At 39.1% G+C, this 23172-nt stretch overlaps 1 protein-coding gene across 1 annotated transcript; it reads right to left on the minus strand.

Moving 5' to 3' along the window:
• Positions 1 to 4544: 4544 nt before the first annotated feature.
• Positions 4545 to 23169, minus strand: PLAA (phospholipase A2 activating protein). The gene is made up of 14 exons (XM_071580771.1): positions 22990 to 23169; positions 20429 to 20622; positions 18663 to 18763; positions 18460 to 18580; positions 17983 to 18150; positions 16864 to 16999; positions 16205 to 16374; positions 14532 to 14689; positions 12798 to 13017; positions 11788 to 11856; positions 10272 to 10343; positions 9333 to 9434; positions 6724 to 6888; positions 4545 to 5264 (listed from the first exon to the last, which is right to left on the minus strand). The coding sequence occupies exons 1-14, from the start codon at positions 23136 to 23138 to the stop codon at positions 4702 to 4704; spliced, it is 2388 nt and encodes a 795-aa protein (XP_071436872.1). The 5' UTR covers positions 23139 to 23169; the 3' UTR covers positions 4545 to 4701.
• Between the last annotated feature and the right edge of the window lie 3 nt (positions 23170 to 23172).

The raw sequence follows: 23172 nt of genomic DNA on the forward strand, positions 1-23172 counted from the left end.
GGCAGGTGGTTGAGCCACCATTCCTGGAGGTGTTCAAGAGGCATCTGGATCTGGCACTGGGTAATTTGGTTTAGTGGTTCAGGAGTTACAGTGCTGGGTGTTGGACTGGATGATCTTAAAAGTCTCTCCCAAACCTTGATGATCCTGTGGTGATTCTGTGATTCTATCCTCTGTAACTACTGTTTCATCCTGACCTTCAGTGGTGCAAGGACCTGCAGACCCTTCCCTTGCCACCTCTTTGGTATTGCCAGTAACATTGAAACAATGAATAACTTTAGTCTTACTGCGATACTTCATGAGTATTGGAGAAGTGTGACACTATTTTTTTCATGAGACGCAAAAAATTAGGAATCACACCAGAGAAGCCTGTTAAAGACAGATGACAACTGTGCAATTTAGTAACACACTAATCAGCCTTCTGCCACGAACGAGATTGGCTGTGGAGGGAATTCAGTCTGTTATACTAGAGAGGATAGTCAGAAGACCAGGGTAGAAAAATATCCATCATTACACAGAATTGTATTAAGAACCTTCTTTTCTGTGCAGATACGCAATGATCTTCTTTATTAAATCCAGTGTCCATTCTTTCTTCTGTTTCTCTTTTGTTTCCCAGATCCAAACACATTACTTTTCAGTTTGTTTACTATCTATACTGTGCTGAATCTTGAAATGGGTGGTACTGGCCCTTTTAGGTAGAGGTCTCCTAAATGCAAGTCATACAAAGTTAGTGGTGATCAAAAGTGCTGTCATCAGATGATATATAACACATGGGCTTACACTGTTTTCAAAAGGATTAGAAGAATTTATTAAGTACCATCTGTCCTTTTTCAGTGAGTCCCTGCAGAGCTGGATAGTGTCAGTCGACCCTGATTAGTTCATATTGTTATATTACCTGGATGGGTGGGAATAGATCATCATATTTATCATTAAAAAATTACTGCCTCAGTGTCATGGCACAGCTAATGCAATTAGGAGACATATATGAGGGATATGTGAGTGGGATCCCTTGAGAAACCACAAGGAAAATAAAAGGTTAAGCAGTGTATGCTTAGGAATGCAAACTGTTTCAATAAATGCAGCATCTACTCACACAGAATACAAAAGCTAACCAGGCATGTTGATAAAAAGATTTCTAATAATACTGGAATTTAAATGATCACAGGCTTCAATTTCTACTGTCAAAAAGGAGCAGTTCATACTTTTTTTTTCCAATGTGTTTGATACACATCAACAGTGATGTGGCCCACATTTGCAAATTTATCTTTGCAATTGGAAAGTCCAGAAACAAAATTTCCCACCAAAATTAAAAGCTCAATCTCTACAGTGAATAAACATCAAAAATTCACTGGAAAAACAGGACATTTGAAAACACTCAGATACTCTTCAGGCTGTCAATGTCTGCATCTTGTTGGTGAACATTTTATTTCACAGTCTACTTTTGGAAAGTTGGGAAATATCTACTGTTCCTAGTCTCTGGATTTGTTGATAGTTTAAAGAGAAAGAGACAAAAAGAGGAAAGTAGTCACAGTATATAGTAATGGATCACATCCAGCTAAGACAGCTTAACTAAATATTTTTAAACAAAAAAAAACTTCACACAATTGGAACCAGCAGGTTATAACATTTCCTAAAGCTTTTAGAGTTGCCTCTGTATTACTGATCTATGGTACTACTCTTCTATAGATTATTTGAGCATATTACATTATAAAGAAATTACCGCATCCAATGATTCATGAGTAATTCAATGTACAGTGCTTTTTATGAAGTAGGTTTGCACACTGAAGTTAGTCTGTAGCCTGAACAACTGACTAGCTAGAAGTCTGGTTAGTTAGGTCCTGATGAGAGCAAGGCCCATCTTAATAATGATTTAGACATCACAGAAACTTTCTGATGCAAGTATTCCAATTTGTGTGAGTGTAGTTTCCATTTGTCTTGGCAAGTACAGCAGTTAGTGCTGACTCATGTAGGTTTTGATTCCTCAATCTGTTCCCTAGAAAGTTATTTTATACAATGTCCTGAGTTCTTGTCTAAGTAGATCCCAGGTACTTCCACTTTTTAAAACCCAAGGCATGCCTAACAACAAAGCTTTAACGTGAGGTGCTACTATGTGCTGTTTCCTGTTCTAAGAGCTTCCATTCTAGCTTAGAACAAGATGCCAAGAGAATTGTGTAATCTACTGAGCATTTTGAAGTCTCTTCAATGGGCTCTTGAAACTCTCAAAAATACTTCCACTATCACCCTGCTGAATCAAATTAGGAACACGCAGATCACACAGATCAACTCATCTTAAGTTTACTGCTGTGGATAGCAAGCCAGGTCTGTGTGATAAGCCTGTTACTGTTTTCAGTGTCCTTTGGTCTCAAGAGATTGTACACCAGGGACCTTGAGCCATGCATGTTTTCTCAGTATAGATTTAACATGCTTTCACTGAAACAGAAACTTCATCCTGGTGACATCCTTAAGGTGTTCTATTTGTTTGTGATCTCAGCAGCAGATTGAGTAGTACACTTACATGTACTTGTGTGTTTATATACATGCATGCGGACATGAATCCCAAAGGAGTTTTAAACAGTCTCATTTAAAACAAAAGAAATAGCAAACAATTCCCCATTCTCTCTGTCCTCTCAGACAATGCTAGATTATGGAATGGTTGGCTATCACAAGTACCCTGTAGCAGCAGATGTCGTTCTCTCCAAATATTCCTGGCCTACTTTGTTTACCTTGCCTAACATACAATGCTGCAGTCCTTAGAAGGATTTTTCTGCTGAGCCTCATCTTTTCACTGCAAATTTAAGCAAATTTTATATCTCTTAATATACCACTTCTAGGAGTTGCCAGAGTATGTTTATTAACATAAACATTAATTTTTGGTCTAAGAAATTCATGACAATTTTCACGTAAAGAGATAACCTGTAACAGAGCAATCCCACAATAATAAAATCAAAAAGTTAAGACAAGTATAGATTTCTTAAAATAGCACATATACAAACACAGTTAAAGAGCACAACATTAAAAATCTTAAGTTTCAAGAACAATTGTATAGTAGGCAATCAAAATTCAACAGACAGGCACATGATTTCACAGACATGTTTCCTAATAGTAATTTCTTAAATGCGTTCCCAGGAAGCGGTTAATCTGTTGAACACTGTAAATCCTGAATAATCCCTTGGACTGCCTAATACATGAACTTGCAATGGATCAAACGAGAAAACCTGTGACTAAGACCATGATCAAGATTGTTTGTGAGGGTATGTATCTGGAAATCCATGAAAAGTGTAAGAGTGTAAGTGTGCAACTAAGGAATCTGAGAAGCAAGATTTGCTGAAAGTAATGTAGTAATTCAGACGGTTCAGGTAGATACAGAAAAAAAAAGTTAGAGCTCTTGGTCAAAAAAGCCTTCACATCTGACACAGACAACGCAGGCAGGTATGAGCCAGAACTCATGTGCCAGAGAAGCTTGCCCATTTTTTTTAATGTTTTCCATTCTATTAGTCTAACGAAAAATGTAACTTGAATATTGACTGTCTTTAGTTCATTTTAATTCTAAATCCAAAGGTACCACTTGCACAGGTACTAGAAGATAGTATTTCCCTGAACATCTTAGATTTGCTGAAATAAACAGTAGAATATTATTTTCCCTCTTCAGTCACCATAGTTATGAAGTTAAAGTTACTTCATGAGACTTGACTTCATATTCGTACAATTTAGAACAGAATATTTCAGTTGCAAAGGACCTGTAGAGACCTAGACCAACTGCCTGATCACTTTTGGGCTCACCAAAAGTAACTTGTTAAGGACATTGCCCAAATGCCTCTTAAACACTGACAGACGGGGCACTAACCAGCTCTACGAAGCCTCTTCAAGATTCTGCTCCTTTGTCTGTTCTCTGCCCCTAAATTTCTCTCCCATTCTTCAAGATGAATTTTCTTTTTAATCACCTAGTATTTTACAACACATTTTATAAAGGAAGACACTTGCTATGAACTGGTGAGGTATTCCTGTCCCTAAAAGTTAAAAAGTTGGGTAAAAGCTTCTGCACAAGTTCATGCCATTTTACAAGCTGCAAGATACAAACTTGTGAGTGAAGCACAATATCCATATGGCAATCAGAGATTCTACCCCTCAAAAAGTCACCTAGTTCTGGGTTAAAAATCAGTAAGAGCCACAAACAGATAGCTTTCAAAGGAAAGTGGAGAAAAGCTGATGAAAAATTTCCTTACCAGGCTAGGTGATGAGTGTTAATACTAACCAATGCTAACTAATAAGCTTGTGAAATGTACTATTGAATTTAACAGTTTTCAGGGCTTCTTCTGTGTTGACAAAAAGCAAGTCAAGAAACATATTCATCATTCTGAAACAAAGAAATGTGGTTGGAGTGGGTGTCAGAGTAGACAGTCACTAAAAAACAGCCATTTCCTACCTTTTCATCTAGATGACCTTTAAATACTGAGATGGTTTGGTCTTGGTGATCTATTTTGATCTGAGCAATGACAGGACTCATTGAAAAGATCTTGTGCACTATACTCTTCAGAAAAGCAGTCAAATGACAAACAATGAAAAAAATTTTATTTGCTCTGTGTCTTGCAACAAATCAAGTGTAAGTAATCCCCAGTATTTTCTCAAGTATAATCTGTCACAAAATATGAACAAAAGCATCATTTTTCTGCATACACTGTGTCTCTCAAGTGCTAAGAAAAATTACTATAGCAGATTAAGAACAAACCTACAGCATTCTTTTACTTTAGCCGGTTCCGATACAGAGGCATACTTTTTTATTTGAGAGTCAACTCCAAGAGACTTAGCTAATTGCACAGCATTTATATCATCACTGATAAGTGTCCCAAGAGCCACAAGCAGTCTAAAAATGGCTTCAAGATCTTGAACAACTTCCATAACTGTGCTGATTACTGATAAACATTGAGCTTTGCCCTCAACATTGTTGACTTTATGTAAACATACAGCGTAGTTCAATGTCAGTGTAGCCAGTGCAATGTGGATGTTCTTATTGCCCAATTTTGTTTCTATTGCTTGCGTCATTATTTCATCCCTCTGTTCCATCATGAGCTTCTGGCCTGCATGGCTGACAAAACAATTGCAGAGAGCTCTAAGTGCCAACAGCTGATTTGCTTGCTTTCCTTTAGGGTTCAGAAATTTAAGGAGAAGGACAATAAATTCTACATGCTCCTTTTCACTGCAGAAGTTCTCATTCACAGTGGGATGCCTGACAGACAATCTAAGAATGTCTAGGGCTGGAAAGACAATATCTAAGAAATGAAACAAAACAAAACAGAATTTTAGTATTAATATTGCATTACGTGCAAATGTGCCAGTGAGTTTCTTTCCAATACAGACCCTCCTAGCCCTGTAGCTTTGGCAAAAGACAGTAACAGTTTCATGCAGAAAAAGACTCGGGTAAAGCACAAGTTGTTTGAAATTCACGAAGTCAAATATTGACAAGTTCATCCTAGTAACACTTCAGTTACAATAAAAACACCCATAATCCTTAATTTAGCATAAATACAGTGCTTTGCAGAAAATTTTAAAATTCTTCCTAAAAACTCTGATTGATAACACTGAAGATAAACACCTGTGAAAGCTTCTTGGTGACTACATAGACAGCATCACTACAAAACTGCTTTCAGGAAAAAAAAGGGCAAAAAAAGTATTTTAGATTACCTTCATTTCTGAGACATAATTTGCAAAGAAAATAAAAAAAGGTCCTCAACTAATGAGCTGGAAATCATTGAAAGGAATTTGAACTGAAAGTTGGTTCAGCAGTGGCGTCCCTTTCCCAAATTTCAAATACATGTCTCCTTGATTCACTATTGCTATTCCATGCTTACAACCAAATCAAAGCTGGACCTGCTTAGCTACTTACTGAGGTTTTTCCTGCAAATACACACAATCTTCAGAATTAATGCTTTGTACAATACAAAGAGTCTGGAAGGTGTGACAACATTGGCTATCAGCAGCTTCCAGCTATGAAAAACATAGTTTGATTAAGTGATGTTATATAATAACCACGAATTTTTAAAACTAAAATGTTCTTCCAGTTAATAAATCATTAACTGCATCTTCGAGAAAGCAGTTAATTTTAACCATGTTTAGATACTTGTATATGCAATATATGCATTCTTTCCAGACTGTGCCTTAAAAACCAAAATAGCCTTTCCAATCCATCCGTGTCGATACATTATTAAATGTAATTGTATCACCTCATCTTGTATTCATCAGAATGTCATTTCAACAATGCCATTTTGACCACATGGCCTAGAGCTTCTGTAACTTCTTCTTTTCTACCACAATAAACACGAGCTACTTTTGATATTTTTTTTTTTGGCAATTTATCTCCAAAATTTCATCTCTCATTTGGTAGCAAATTATGATCCCAAGCTCACACTCCTTGCTCTATTTCCAAACAAGTCTCACCGTTTTTTTGAGGATGCCCCTGCTAATGAAATAACCATGACTAATGTTCATATCAAGTTTCTCTTTTATGTGTCCTCCTGTGCCAACAACAAAACCTGACAAACAACTACCAGTTTCGCCCCTGCTGCTGATCACTGCTGTTAGCACCTGTTTATCATCTTCTGTTTTTTACTCAGGTTATCAAGTCTTTAGGACAGACTCTGTGTAACAAACAGCATAACAAGCATTGTTAAGAATGCTTCATTGTGAAGAATTGATGAGACGATGGTACAAAATATAATTGGAAATGTGTACCTTCTGGCCAGTTTACTGCTCTCCATAAAGTCTGAAGTTGCTGTGCTGTAGGTGTTTCTGCAGAGGTGTTGCATGTTACAGACAACAACTTTTCTAGGATTATCAAGTCATCTTCTGTAAGCTTATGTTCTTCAGATGCAGTGCCATTAAGTTCCTTTAATTTGCCTGTAAGACCAATGAAAGAGGCATAGCTTTCTAAAAACAGAAATTCACAAATCAAGATCTTGAAAGGAACAATTCAAAGGCACTTTACAAACACGTAACAACTATTGTAATTGGGGTTTTTTGGGAGGTGATGGATTTTTCAACACTTTTCCCAATTTAGTAATTTTCTAATTTAAAGCTTTCAGTTACCACAATGATTGCTACTATTTATTAGTACAACACAAAGATTCAAAATTCATAGAAAATTTCAGAAAATCTCTACACAAAGAGAAAAATGTAGAAAAGAATCACAAGACCATTACAGCTTCTGTAGTTGAAAAATGGTTTATTTTTTGCTCTTTGCTATTATTAGGCAGTAGAAAAAATTAAAAAGAATTATGTGCCTATTGTGATCATAGTTTTTGCATTTTTTTCTTATTTAAGTTTTGTGATCACACTTTAATGTGATTTAAAAGTCTGAATACTGGGAAAACTATTTTAGTGTAATGGGTCTAGCATTAAGGACCTGTCAATTATGGTTCTTCCAGAATTAATGAAGGCCATGCCAAAAAATATGCAAGCAGACAACATTACATTACTACATCCTTAGTAGTTTTATAGTATGCACCAAAAAACCCCCAAACCATGGGCCTTATAAAAAAAATACAAATATTCAGCTCTTAAATCTATCCCGGTCCAGCCATAATATTTACAAGTGTATTTAAGCATGCACTGTTATGAAACTGAGGGGAAATTTAGTAAAACCTAATTTTCAGATTCTAAACTTCAAAAAACCACATAGCCCACAAGCCTGTGGCTAATACTGTTATCTTGAAGAATATTGAATAAAAATAAACTGATGCAGTATGTTTTAGAGATTAAGTGAAAGTTTCTGCTTTACTATAATGTGAATGTCAGACAGTCTTGCTGTAAAATTTTACTGTAAATTTGTGGAAAATTAAGAGGCTAAATCTATTTCCTGGCCAAAACCTACAGGAAAAAAAACTAGTTTGAATCCCTTATCTTGTCCCTAAACAATAAACATCAGAAAACAACATAATTCAGGGCAAGAGCACAAGGCTGACTGAAGATTCTGACTTAATTTAAACAGAAAATAAAACCTGAACAGTATGTGGAAAAGCAATACCACAGACAGAAGACTCTAGAGAGATCTGGACAGGAGTCATAGAGCAATGGAGTCATGTGAGCCTCATGAAGTTCAACAACAAGGGCAAGTGGAAGGTCCTGCACCTGTTTCAGGGTAAACTCACACATGAATATGGACTGGGCTAAAAAGGGACTGGGAGCAGTCCTGAAAAGAAAGACTTGGTACTAGTTTACTAAAAATGGACATGAGCCAGCAATAAGCACTCACAGTCCAAAAAGTCAACTGCATTCGAGGCTGCATAAAAAATGGTGTCCAGTATTGCAAGGGAGATGATTCTGCCCCTCTACTCTGCCACCCATGAGACCTCACCTGTAATCCTGCATCCACCTCTGGATTCAGCATAAGAGGTGAACTTCTTGGAGTGGGCCCAGAGGAGGGACACCAAAAATGATCACAGGGGTGAAAGAGTTCTACTACAAGGAAAGGCTGAGAGTTGGGATTCTTCAGCCAGCCTGCAGAAGAGAAAGTTCCAGGGAGACCCAACAGCAGCCTTCCAATTCTTAAAGGGGGCTTATAAGAAAGATAGAGGGAGACATGTTATCAGGGCCTGTAGTGACAGGACAAGGGTTAATGCTTTTGAATTGAAAGAGACAGTGGAACAAGTTGCCCAGAGAAGATATGCATAATGCCCTATCCCTGAAAGTGCTTCAGATCAGGCTGGATGGGGCTTTGGTCTAGTTAAAGGAATGCCTGTGCAGACTTGGGAGATAGGACTACATGATCTTTAAAGGTCCCTTCCAAATCAAATCATTCTATGATTCCGTAACTGTAAAGCCAGGAGCTTGCCTTCTTCAAGATGTTGGATAATGGTTGACATATACTTTTTCTAAAAAGTTTCTCTGTTTAATACATTTTGTCAACAGACTAGCCAGACAGCTGCAACATTTCCAAGGTCTGTTTATAAAAGGAAGGGAAAGAATTGAGAATTTTAATAGTTTCAAGGCAGATACATTGTGAACACAAATTATTTTAATAAAACTTTTAAATGTACTAAGGCACTCTACAGAAATATACTGAAATGAACTGGTGACCAAAAAGTAGCAATTCTGTGGAAACAGCAGATCAAGCCAATGGAAAGGAAAAAAAACGATATTTTGTATTAGATTAGAGTTCCTATGAAGTACTCCTATTCCTAAACCTTCAAATATATGCATCAATGAAGTGATGAATGCAATTTTAGAAGGTCAAAACCAAGAAACATTAGGAAAGCAATGGGAATTGGCTCAGTTTTATCAAAAGCTCAAAAGTCAAGTTACTTCAAACAAATGAAAAAATACATCTTTATTAAAACACTGACCCAGTATCTGTGTAGGATTGGCCTGGTCAAAGGTGACAGCATCCTTCTTTGGAAAGTAAATGTTTTCAGCTTTAGCTACAGCTGATTGATAGGCATCCATTCCTAAAGAAAGACAATACAGAGTGTTCAACAGCATATCGAAGGTCTGACAGAGAACAACATCCTAGCAGTGAGTCTCTACTGCTGGACATTACTCAGAGAATATCGCCTGGAAAAAATAGAATATTTATGGAAATACAAGCCTTTCCTTATATTATTTTCAAATTCAAGGGTTAAAACTTAAAGCAGTAACTTTACAAACTGTCCTCCCCTCATTCAAAAACTTAGAAGTTTAAATTATTAACAGTGATTTCTTTATGAGGTGAACTAAATACACAGTCATTCATGAGTATTGCAGTTAAGACATGAAAAATGACAAAGGTCATTTTAGAACAAAGATCCCTCCTGCTCCTGAAATCTTATGTTTTTATTATTTTCATAATCAAGGGGCAAAGATCTGCAGATATGACCAAGCGATGTCACATGCAATAGTAGCGTGAAATCTCTTTTTCTAAAAAGTAACAAAAAATTTTAATCATGATCAATAATGATCTCCTAAACTTACAGGTCATGTAGGGGCTGAATATTGTGTAATGCCCATCAGCTTCTCTGATCTACTACTAACTACTGACCTAATTACTAGCAGAACAAAAATCTTCTCAAGAGCAGATTTCTATCAGATACTTTAAAGCCTGTGTGCATGATTCCTGCATGTAAAAGAAGGCTCTGTTATCCCTATTTTCTGAATAATTTCCAGCGTACAAGCAGCTTCAATCTGGTCCTTATTTTCAATCAAGTATAAATTTGCATCAATGCAGAATTCATGCAGAATTCAATGTCAGAGGGAAAAACAAAACAAAAAGTCAGGAATGTTTTTTGTTGGCAGACATCACCTCTTACCTGTATACGGATCAACCCCACCCACTGGCGCTGCTGCAGTGGATGCTGAACCAGGAACATAGCGACCAGCACCTAAACAAAGACGGTTTTTAAACACCACCACTGGTAAAGAGGTCATGTATACCTGTAATTAGACTAGAGTTCAATCACTATTAAGGGGTCACTAAAGGAATTAAAGGCATTAAAAAGAAGCCCTCAACTCTTCTTTAAGGATTGAATCTATGCCTATGTGTAAGAGTGTTGGTGATGATGACATTCGCAAGTTAAGTGAGTTACAGCTGGGAGACACTGGCATGACCTCTGGCACTCAGCAGTGTAAAAAGGCCCTCAACACACCAGATACTTATCCATGACAAGGTCCAGCGGGAGAGCATTGCTGAGATATGCTTCCTGTGTGCATGAGGCCTGCCCACTATGCCTCTCCTGTGGGAAGTGGACTCTCCTTTCTGGCACTGAGGCCTCAGGTGAAGCCTCCATCTTCAGAGATCACAGAGCCACACCAAGCAAGGCTTCTGCTCTACCTGTAGATCTACAATTGCAGAACAGGCAGTTTCCTGGCATGGGCCAGGAAAAACACTCAGTAGTGGATGCCTAAGAGCCACATCAGACTGCACCTCACAGATGCAAAAAGGGGAAAGGCAAGCAGCAGTGACAGTAGACAGAGTATTCTCCTGCAGCATATGGAGGCACCTGCCTATGGACACAGGAGTACATCTCCTGGTATCTTGGGAGGCTAGGATCCAGGAAGCCACAGAGACACTGCCAAGCCTTGCCTGACCTTCAGACTTAATCTGCTACTCTTCCACATGGTCAGCAATGCTATTGCCAAGAAAGTCCTGGAGAGTATCAATGGTAATTAGAGAGCTCTGGAAGCAAGGCCTAACTGGCATTTTTTTGATGCTCTCAAGAAATCAAAAATGCTTGAAAAGACTCATGAAGTAGGTCAGCAACACACTAAATGGCTGGTTTTGCTGGCAGAACTTTGGCACCTATTGACTACAGGACCCTCTTTGAGGAGCAAGAGCTACTTATCGGGGATGGGGTAAGACTAAAAAACGAGGGCTAGAACTGAGAATGTCTCTACAAACAAGCTTTCTAAACTAGTGAAGAGGCCTTTACAATAGGTATCCCAGTGAGGATCTAGAGTGTATGGTGACAATAAAGATCATGTAGTAAGAAAAAATGAGTGACAATATAAAACTACCTTTATGGATATATTCATTCCTGTGTTGTTCAAGCACATGAATTTTTGCCAAACAAAAGGCTGAAGTCCTTATCCTTTTGCTGTAGAAGGTAGAGTGACATGAGGCAGAGCAGTCAACAGAGGGCTTGCCTCTACTGAACAGATCTCAAGGCACTGACAGTGGCAGAGCCCACCTTACCAGCCTGTCCCACATTACTGCCTTAAAGAGAACTGCCAAAAATAGTCATCTAGAGCCAAATGTAGAATGAAACTGAACACGATTAAAATATGCATTTTACATGCTAGCCAGACATGTTATGAATTTTACATTACCTGTAAATGGATCTGCTGCAGGCATTGTACTCGGTCCAGATGAAGATCCTGGAACATAACGTCCAGCACCTAGAGAAACAGCAGGAAAAGCAGCAACTATTAAACACAGCTTGATGTTATTAAAATGTTAAATAATAAATAAATGTTAAATAAATAAATAAAGCCAAACATCAAATATGACTTATTGTTTATTGTGGCATTATAGGAAATCTGATCCTAACCCCTGCTGTGAACAAATTCCTCTGTATTATTTGAGGATCAGAAATTTGTTTTCTGGGGCGTACATATTACACTACACACTTGGACACATACAAATCAAAAGCCAAACTCGAGCAAGTCCAGAGAAGGGCAACAAAGCTGCTGAGGGGTCTGGATCACATATCCTGTGAGGAGCTTGGAGAGCTGAGGGAGTTTAGCCTGAAGCAAAGGAGGCTCAGGGTGGACCTTACTGCTCTCTACAACTACCTGAAAGTAGATGGTAGCAAGGTGGGGGGTTGGTCTCTTAAATAACAAGTGGCAGGATGAAAGGAAATGGCCTCAAGCTGCACCAGGGGAGGTTTAGATTAGATATGAAGAAAATTTTTTTATGTTGGAAGGGTGGTCAGGAATGGGAATAGGTTGCCCAGGAAAGTGGTGGAATCATCATCCTGGAAGTGTCCAAAAAACATGTGGATATGGCACCTGGGGATATGCTGTATGGGTGAACATAGTAGTACTAAGTTAATGGTTGGACTTAATATTCTTTGAGGTCTTTTCCAACCTTAACGATTCTCTGATTCTGTGACAGTGAGGTGACTGAAAACTGACTGAACCATCAGGCCCAGAGGGTGGTGATCTGTGGTGCAACATAGTTGGAAGACAGCCACGACCCCATGGTCAGTACTGCATCCAATCCTGTTCCACATCTTCTTTAACAATCTGGAAGATCAGAGTGCACCCTCAGCGAGTTTGCTGAAGACACAAAACTGGGAGGAGTGCCTGATGTTGTTATTTAAGTTTAAAACTTTTACCTGTAAACGGATCTGAAAACTGAGCACTTGTACTCAACAGTGTTTGCCCCTTAGTGTTGTCCATAATAAACTTGGCCACCTGATCCAGAAACATAGGATTCAGATCATTCTTTTGCAGGAAGTTGTATGCAGTCAGCCAAGGATCATCAGTGATGTTATATGGCAGTTTGTAGGAAGGCCCATTTTCATTTACATCAATAGTAAAAACATAGTCATATTCCTTTAAGCAGAATAAAAATAAAAGCAAATTAGAAGTTTGCCAGCAATTTTTACAAAAAGATGTATCAAATGTAAACTAATAAAGGCCCAGGGATAAGCAACACTGCTATGTATCAAATAGCAGTGATACTGCAGAATCTATCAATACTCTCCTACAGAGACTGCAAGGAAACATTTGCCGACTTAGGTGAAACAATACTTAGCAACAACCAAAACACCAGTGTGTTATCGATACTGTTGTTACACTACAGCCAAAACACATAGCACTGTACCAGCTGCTAAGAAGAATTCTGTCTCAGCCAGAACCACGACAGACTTAAAATCTGTAGTTTCCAGAATTCCTTGCCTCATGAAGAGCACAGAAAAACAACAGATTGTGATGTGATGTTGCAAAATAACAGAAGCATCATAACTCTCATGGGCAGCTCTGGATGCCTGCAAAGCTATGCCTCAAAAAACTTCAGTCTTAAATGCACATCTCTAATACTAGAGAATAATTTTCTAATATTTCTTTTAAAACATGCAAGTGAGAAAATTAGTATCTTTGAGGCGTTATTTATGTGGTGGCCCCAGTCAGACTTGTATGTGTTATGTGTGTGTGTATGTGTGCATTTGTGTGTGTGTATGTGTGTGTGTGTGTAGGCATGTGAGTGTATGCGTGTGTCTTGTGTGTATGTGTGTGTGTATGTGTGTGCATATGTATTTGTGTATGTATATGTGCAGTATTTGTGTGTGTATGTGTGAGTGTATGTGTGTGTGTGCAGGTGTGTCTGTACGTGTGAGTGTATGTGTGTGTGTACATGTGTGTCTGTATGTGTGTATGTGTGTACGTGTGCATGTGTATGTGTGCGTGTGCATGTGTGTGTGCATGTGTATGTGTGCGTGTGCACATGTGTGTGCATGTGTATGTGTCTGTGCACGTGTGTGCATGTGTGCATGTGTGCGTGTGCATGCATGTGGGTGTGTGCATGCGTGTACGTGTGCGCGTGTGCATGTGTGTGCATGCGTGTGTATATGTGTGTGTGCGTGTGTGTGCATGTGTGCGTGTGTCCATGTGCGTGTGTGAAAGAAACACTTCCGCTTATCTGCCTTTAGGTTCGATAGCTACTGTAGAGAAGGGGTACATAAGGTCCAGTACCTAATACTTTAGGTAGGCCTTGCACTGTAACTTGTATGGTTCACTTTCTTTGGAAAGGAAATAAATTTCTCAAGGTATTAATAATAAATATAATAGAATTTGATCATTTTGCTACTAATAGTTTTTCCAAAATAATTTGTGTCTATTGGCTTGTTCCCTTTACAAAATGTGTTTCAAAAGTAATGAAGCACAGTAGTATACACTTACTTACACTTGCACTTAGTACTTACATTTCTGCCTTGAGATCAAAGATGACAAAAGCGCAAACAAATACCTATTTTTCTAAATTATATTTCATCTGAGTAAAGACTGGAATACATTTTATTGGGAAATTAAATATTTTACTTAGGTAGGAATAAAACTAAGCTTCCATATACCTTTCCTTCAAATAAAACTCTTCCAGATGTTTGTTTTGTGGCATCAGAAGAACCAACAACATCACCAATCTTTATCCATCTTCCTTCACTAACACTCCATTGATATGCTTCTACTTTCCCATCATCTTTAATAAGCCGTGTCTGTCCATCTCTTGTTCCTGTAGACAGGTTTATAAAAGTTTGAACAATGTCAAGAATATGATTTACTTTAGGAGACAAGTCTTTGAATAGTGTTCAGCATAGAAAATGAATAGTTCAACAATATTTAAACTCAAAGCTCAGGAAGTAAGTAGATACATGTCACAGTTTAACCACAGATGGAAACTAAGCAGCACTCAGCCCCTAGCTCAGTCCTCCCTGGTTGGGATGCAGAATAAAACTGGGAGAGTATAAATGAAAAAAAATTGTGAGTTCAGATACAATTTAATGGGTAAAGCAAAAGCCACATGCAACAAACAATGTAAAACAAGGAATTCATTCACCACTTCCCACAGGCAGGCAGGAGTTCAGCTGTCTCCAGGGAAGCAGGGCTCCATCACACTTAACAGTCACTTGGAAAGACAAATGGCATCACCAAAATCCCCCCTTCCCTCTAAGTCTGTATCATGAGGATGATGACATATAGTATGGGATATCTGTTGGATCATCTGGGGTCAGCTGTCCTGGCTGTGACCCATCTCAGCTCCTAGTGCACATCCAGCTCCCTCACTGGTGGGGTGCGGTGAGGAAGAGCAAAGGCCTTGGCTCTGTGCAAGCACTGCTCAGCAGGCATGGAAACGTCCCTGTGCTATCTACATCGTTTCAAGCAGGAATGAAAACATCCCTGTGTTATCTACACCATTTTAAGCACAAATCCAAAACACAGTCCCATACTAACTACTATTAGACACAATTAACTATCCCTGTCAGAGCCAGAACAATACTACATCTCATGACAGGATAGCAGATATCTTGACAACAGCATTTTATAATTATGGTAACAGTATCTGCCACAAGACTGAGTGGCAAAACCAATCCTTAGGTCAAATACTTCAAAAGTTTGTAATTTCCCCAGTGAGATGACAATCAAGAAAGGTGATACTCTCCCCACAGTCTTAATAAGATGCAAAGTTCCACGTGGTTATAAGATTTCTACCGGGTGATCAGTCAAGGGCTGAAATCACTGGTTACTTCACCTTTGGAAAAAATATTTGTTTTAGAGTAACGTTTACTATTGCTTCCACTGCATTCTCAGGAATCTCCTGAGTACCTGGAAAGTGTGAACTAAGTCGATCAGAACTACCTTTAAAGCCAAAATCTAAGCAAAAAATTTGCATCCTTTACTTATTTTAGTCCTTTTGCAAATTACTTAACTGTCTCATATACTGCTGGTACAGCTGGTGGAAGAGATCCAAAACATCTCCAACACACGGTAGTATCCTGAATCCACCTCTTTCTATGTTATCCCATATTTTTGACCATTTCAGTCTATCAAAAAAACCTAACCAACCAACCAAAAGTGTTCTGCCTCCAAAAGAATCAGTGAGGGTAGTAGAGAAAAATTAAGCTGTTTTCTTCAGCAACCCTATTGAAAGTCTGAACAAAGTCTCAATTTTGGAAACTATTAAAAGTTTCAATACCTCAGAAACAAGACCTGGAGGCATCTCTACCATGAGAGAAGTACAAAAACTTACCAGGATCCTTAAGATGTTCTCTTCCAGGAAGGTCATCAGCATTAATATCTCCTAAATCACCAGTTTTAGGGTCAATGGATGCTTGGGAAAGCTCATTTTCAAAAGCCTGAATCTCCTCAGCACTTGCTGTACGTTCCAAAGACTCTGTAAACACTCTTATAATTCCATCACTGAATGGAGAGAAAACATTCAAACAGAAATACAATTCTAAACATCATGATGATTACATAAATTCTAATAGTGATTTCTCCATTGTAAAAAACCATCACTATTTCTAACTACCCTTCTCAATCACTCTTATGGATGGAATTCACTCTCATGCTAAAACCAACCAGAGAAGGAATCAAGCAAGTAACCCTGCTTTCAGTGTAATTTTGAAGTCAAGATAGACTATGTTTGTCAAAAGGATTCTTTATTCAGTACATGTAAATTTATTCTCAGTCTATTCATGGTTTACCACATTCCCATAGAATTCATTCTACCTCCATGACATAAAGCATAGCACATCTTTAAATTTAACACACGCACACACACAACACTTATTTTGATGGCTGTATTTTTAAATACAGATGAAACTGATATCCAAAGTGATGTTTGTAATTTCATCAAGGATTTGTAGATTTGGATTTACAAATGTATTTAGAGTAAAACTTGGATACCTCGCACCAACTACGATGTCACCATTGTCTAATATACAGCAGCACCACACAGACTGAGCTGGGAGTCTGATTGTTTGAGCACATTCCCCTTGTTTCCAGATTCTAAGAGATCTATCCTCTCCAGTAGTTACAAAATCTGAAAATGAAAAAATAAAAAAACTTGTAAAGTATATTTTTAGCACACTGTGATACTAGATGCCATTCTGCAATGGGGTATCTAAAAATTAGAACAGTAAAAGAAGCTTTCTACAACTTAGTACTTCTCTCAGCTGCAAGAAGAGAGCATAAAGAAAGTCACTTTTCATTTGTCAACTGCATAAATAGCAGACTAAGCAGCCAGGCAGGGAATGAAATTATGCCCGAGACAAACTAAGATCTCGTCGTCCTTTCAAGAGTTTAAACAATATTGTAATCATCACTGTTTCATCTCACACTATACTTGCACAGTTTCACACTTGTTTTAAATTGAGTTTTGGATGATAATCCTGCTTTATCACAGAACATACAAAAAGAAGTCTCAAAAGTCTATAAACTCTTCAGTGAGGAATTCTAAGGCTCAGGAGATTTACAATATACACATCCACTTACATACATGCACTTCACCTGTTGAACCAATGTGCAAGTGTTCCATACACCACACAAAGGTCACTGACTTGGAAGTTCTTCTACAACTGTCTGCAACAGTTGGTTCTAAACCTCTAACTCTGAAAACAAATGTAGTTTAGCCTGACACATAATATTCTTAAACAATTTATAATGCATATCATGGAACTATCTGAATTTACATTATCTCAAACTGGTAACCCACATGTTACTATTTTACCACTCTGCAACAATGATGAAACACAGATGGCAACTCAGACAATAGTCCTGCCTATTCACCAAAGTTTCACTTGAGACTTCAATAAGCTCTAACCCAGGACCTTTTATCCCACATGCTGCCAGAGTGACTCTGACAGAGATGTGAGTCAATCATAGCTTTTTTTTTAACTATTTACACCAGATGTACTAAGTAAATTAAATGCTGAGTTCTTCAGTTGTGGCAGGGGCACGAAACTACAGAACACCCACCCTGCCATTTCCTTTCACGTTGAGCAATAGTCTCAAAAATAATCCTACCGTTACATCGAGGGAAGACAGAGATGCTGTAAATGTAATTTGTATGGCCATAATACACCTGCAGACACTCGCCAGAGATCTGCCATCTTCGAACACTGGCATCATTAGCACAGGAAAGGAATTCCATTTCACTGAGAATAGCTAAACCTCTCACACAATCTTCATGCCCTTCATAAAAGAAAGGTAAAATTTTAATGCAGTTTTTTTCACTATTAGCAGCAGTGCACAACTTCTACTTAGCTCAGGTAACAAACCATTATGGGAGCAGTTAAAAAACAATCAACTGCTCGCAATTCTCTGAAATCTTATTCTTTTAAAAATCATGTGACTTACATGCGCAACTTCAGTTGCACAACTTCAGAGACTTTAAAAATCCTGTCTAAATATTTTTCAATTTATCCAAGGTTTTAAGGGTTTTAAATTCTTTCCAAAAGAACATATTATCCTAATGAAATTATCAAATGCAGCAACATTTACCAGTGAATGTTCTTTCACATCTGCCTGCCTTCCAGAGTTTTATAGTTTTGTCAGCTGAACCAGTCAACATTAATCCCTGTTCAGGAAGTATTTTCACTGCCCATATTGCAGCTGTGTGACCCTGCAAAAAACCCAACAATGTTAAACTTGCCAGAATCAAATTCAGAGTACGTATTTTATATTCATGTAGGGGAACTTCATACCTGTAATGTCATCATACATCTGTCATTCAACCACACCTTGGCTGTTGTATCCCATGATCCACTTAATAATGTGCCAAATTTCCCAGATGAAAGGCTGCAAACTAGAATGAACATTCAAGTCAGAACTGACACGTGTCCTGCACTGCCACAATCTTTATGCCAGTAATTTAAAGAGATTTAGTTGGTATCAGTAGCATATGTAGTGTGTGTTGAGCAGTCTGGGGACCTATAGTTGCACTGTGACCTAGCAAGAAGCTGCTTCAAAATCTCTTGATTTTAGGTTACACAATTTGAAATACTTTTGCCATTCATATTTTTAAATTTCTCTTAGTACCAGATCTCTTCTCTTCAGAGTAGAATATGATGTGTGTGTGTGTGTGTGTGTCTGGCTCGGCTTTGCAAACGAAGATTTGGGAAGGGCTGTCCCCACGTGGCTGTGCCCTTCCAGCCTGCGCAGTGGATTTTAGGTGAGGCTCAGCGTGCACAGAACTGGCCCCACCGTTTCAGTCCTGAGGTTCATCTGCCACGGTCGAGCAAGCTTGGACAGTGACAGGGAAGTTCTCAGGACTAGAACCTACAGCACCTGGCATTTCCTAGGAGGTCTCCCATCCAAGTACTAATCCGGGGCTGACCCTGCTTAGCTTCCGAGATCTGACGGGATCGGATGTCAGGGAGGCATTTAACTGCCTTGTTAGAATATGATGACAAACAGGTTAGACAACTAGTCAAGACACAGAATTAATGCAAAGGTTTAGACTTTAAGAAGTAAGAAAAAGCTAAGTTTTTACCAAGTGTTATTGTGTACCCAAGAAGCAAGGTTTCATAAAAAAAAGAATACTGAGCTTATCTTCTTGGAAGGCAAACTATGACCACCAAGAAACCAAGAGTCAGTAGAAAGATAACCTGCAAATGCTCCATTAACACATTATAAAACTGTGTATTTAAAGCACCAATTAATACAAAATCCCCACCAAAGTAACAAAATGGGCAGAGAAAGTTTATTTAGGAAGCTGACTTTCTCTGCTTCTATCAGTTTTGACATAAAAATTAAGTTTAATACATGAAGAACCAACTGCTTCTTGAAAATACAGCTCTTGGCAAAAGAGTAATCATCCTGTAAATTGCCATGAGTTCATGTATATAGTGAAAGTCCAAACATTCATCAGGGTACACTTAGAAGTCCTTGTAATGAATGGCCACTGCAAGAATTAAGATTATAAACTACTACTTGCAGAGACCATAATTAAGTACTTGTAGGTACAGAAAAATCACAGGTGAGCAATTCAGATCTATATAAGCCCCTGTGAGACTGAAAGCAGCTAAGAATATTCAAGGCTACAGCTGCTGGTGTCCGGTAAATGAGAAATCACTCCCCACAGGCTTCTCATGGGAACTCCCCAAGTCTCCCACAGGACTCTGGAGGTGTCCTTGAAAACAGTCAGGATGAGTTCACAAAAACACTGGACTTGTGGGATATGGATTATAACCTATTAGAGTTTGCAGTTAAGTAGTGTGATGTTCAATTTAGTCAACTGAACGTAGCCTTAACCCTACATAAACCGTGTGTAGTGTGTAATAGGCGGCATTCACTTGATCACACTGGTCTGTGTGTGGTGTCCGCACTTCTCTGTGTTATTTACTGTTTACTTTAAGTAGTATGCTGCATTATGTACCAAATAAATAGAGTTGTATAAATTCAGCTTAATTTCCTCCCTAATAAATCACTCTAGCTTTTATGCAAAAACCTCTGAAATAAAATTACATACCTGTGTTTTTATGACCCTTAAGGATGTAGAGAGGAGCTGTGTTGTCAATGGTAAAAATGCAAATATTATGATCATTGCCACCAGTTGCAATTAGTCCACGAGGATAGAGGTCACTTGGAGGTATGATGCACACACAGGATACAAAATTGGAGTGGCCACTCATACAGTGAATTTCAGTAAAACCCCTGTTAAGACTAAACATGAGACAATCAGTCAGAGTCATAACAGAAACAGAATTTTACTTGAGTAAATTACAACTCTTGAATTAATAACTATACTTGCATTGTGCTGAATGAAAACTAAGGATGGCCTAAAAAGAATGAAAAACTTAAGAGAAATATTACATCCCAGCATTCCTACCCAGTACACAATACTTACTTAAAGCTTTACACTTATTTTTCAGAAATGGTAGGCCTTAAAGGAGTTAAGGTTTTGTTTTCCTTGCTCATTGGCAAACACTGTGCCAATGTGATCAGAAAGTTATAGTTTGCCTTTATGAAATCTTTTGGTGTCTTAAGATTCAAATATGTATGCCAGTATATACTAAAGTAACAGATCACATCAATGAAAAGGTTTACTGCCTCCCAAATCTATTCATTGCCTCTTCTTCAGGAGCACTGTAAAGGTTTAATAATTAAATAGACCATAAGTGACTCAAGTAGCACCCTGATTCTTCATCCTGAGTGAACCTCAATGGTTACAGCACTAACTCAAAGAAGCTACTTGTTCCCACAGTATCAACGTATAGGTTGTGGTGCTGTGTCCTTGGTTTATTTTGGTTTTACTTTTTTCTTTTCTGTGATTGTTACCCAACCCTCAAAAAACATATCATATATCATATCATATCATATCTCATATGTGATATCATATCATATATACCATACTGTCATCCTTTATACTCTAATGCTTGGAGAGCTTGAAATATGTAACAAAATCAAGATATTCTAAATTCTAAAATATCTTCTCTGCTGAAGGTACAAACAAGAAATGAAGGTAACATACTTTTCTGGCAAATCTAAATAACAAAAGCATCACACAGCAGTGTGCTCACCCACTGCACCTTGGCTACTGCAATCCCTGAGTCTTCAGGGCAGACAGATAATCATTACCAACATACTGTGACTCCATCTAAGTTATTTATGTCTTCCTCACAGAGTCCTCAAAAATTATGGGTAGAATTAAACTTCCTTTCCTGCTGCAAATTTCTGTGCAATTTAACAATTTCTTTCCTTTGTGATGACACATTTAACAAGACACACTTAACGAGATTAGTCTTCCTTCACTTCAATTGCAGAGCTACAGAGATCAATATAAGGACACATGTAAGTTTCCCTGAAATTTGCCAATCATCTGTTTTACTGGAAGGCAGTGGAAAGATACTCGTGCCAAGCAGCTTCGGAAGGCAGTTCACAATTTTAAACTATAGACAAGGGATAAGGTATATCCTGTTGCTTCCAGCAACAGCTGCACCTCTGCCGTGTATTATTCACATTGCTTAGCAGTATTGTTTCTGGTCATAGTGATAAGCTGAACTTTGTGACTTCAACAAGACAAATTCAGTAGGAGACAACCTGCGCAACATGAATATCCAAAAACCCAGTGTTGGGGTTTTTTTTGTTTTCATCATTTTTCAATGCCTTTGCGTATTTAAATTCTGTGTATTTTTTGTTCATATTTCATTTCATGTTCAAAGAAGCTTGCTCACCAAGCACGAGACAAGATGTGTTTTATAAACAATGAAAGCATACTGCCTTACTGGCAAAACTTGGCAGTGTTACTGTGGCCTTGAATACCATGAGGCACAAACAACATTATTAACATCAGCTAGAAAAAACCACCTAGATTTATTGACATCGTTAGCATCTGCAAAGCACGCTGGAGTATCGACATACAGCTAACTGCTTAAACACACAGGACCTCCTCAAAAGCAGGCACGCCAAAGTTAGGGCTGTTCAGCCTGGAGAAAGTGGTGTGGCGACCTCACTGAAACCTTCCAGTACCTTAAGGAAGCCTACAGGGATCGGGGGAAGGGGATCTTCATCAGGAATTGTAGTGATAGGACAAGAGGGCAGGGGTAAAAATTGAAAGAGGGGAAATTTAGGTTAGTAATACAAGATAAATTCTTTACTGTGAGGGTGGTGAGACACTGGAACAAGATGACCATAGAAGCTGTGGATGCCCCATTCCTGAAGAGTTCAAGGCCAGGCTGCCACTCTGGATGGGGCTCCGAGCAACCTGGTCTAATGGAAGGTGTTCCTGCGGATGTCACGGGAGCTGGGACCAGATAGTTTTTAAGGCCCTTTCCCACCCCTTCTCATTCCATGATCCCATGCAAGCGACAATACCACTCATGAACGCCTCCAGAACAGGCTTCCACCGCCCGCCACCTCCCCCGGCCCCGCCGATTCAGACGCCAGCCCCTGAGGAGGACACGGCCGCGGTGACCACCCCGGCAAGGCACGGGCGAGGCCGCGACGGCGCCACCTCCGCGCCCTCCTGCCCGCGGGGCGCCGGCCAGAGCGGCCGCTCGGGCCCGCCCAGCGCCGCGGCCCAGCACTCACCCGTCCGGGGCCCAGAGCCGCGCGGTCCGGTCCCGCGAGACGGACACGAAGCCGCCCTGCGGGAAGAGGCCGCAAGTGAGGCCCCGCACGTCCTGGCCGTGCCCCAGGAGGGAACAGCGAAGCCGGAACGCGCCACCCTCGCCCGCCATGGCGGTAGCGCCCGCCTGACACAGCAGCGCCGCG

The sequence above is a fragment of the Pithys albifrons genome, chromosome Z (genome assembly GCF_047495875.1).
Source record: "Pithys albifrons albifrons isolate INPA30051 chromosome Z, PitAlb_v1, whole genome shotgun sequence".
NCBI classification, from domain to species: Eukaryota; Metazoa; Chordata; class Aves; order Passeriformes; family Thamnophilidae; genus Pithys; species Pithys albifrons.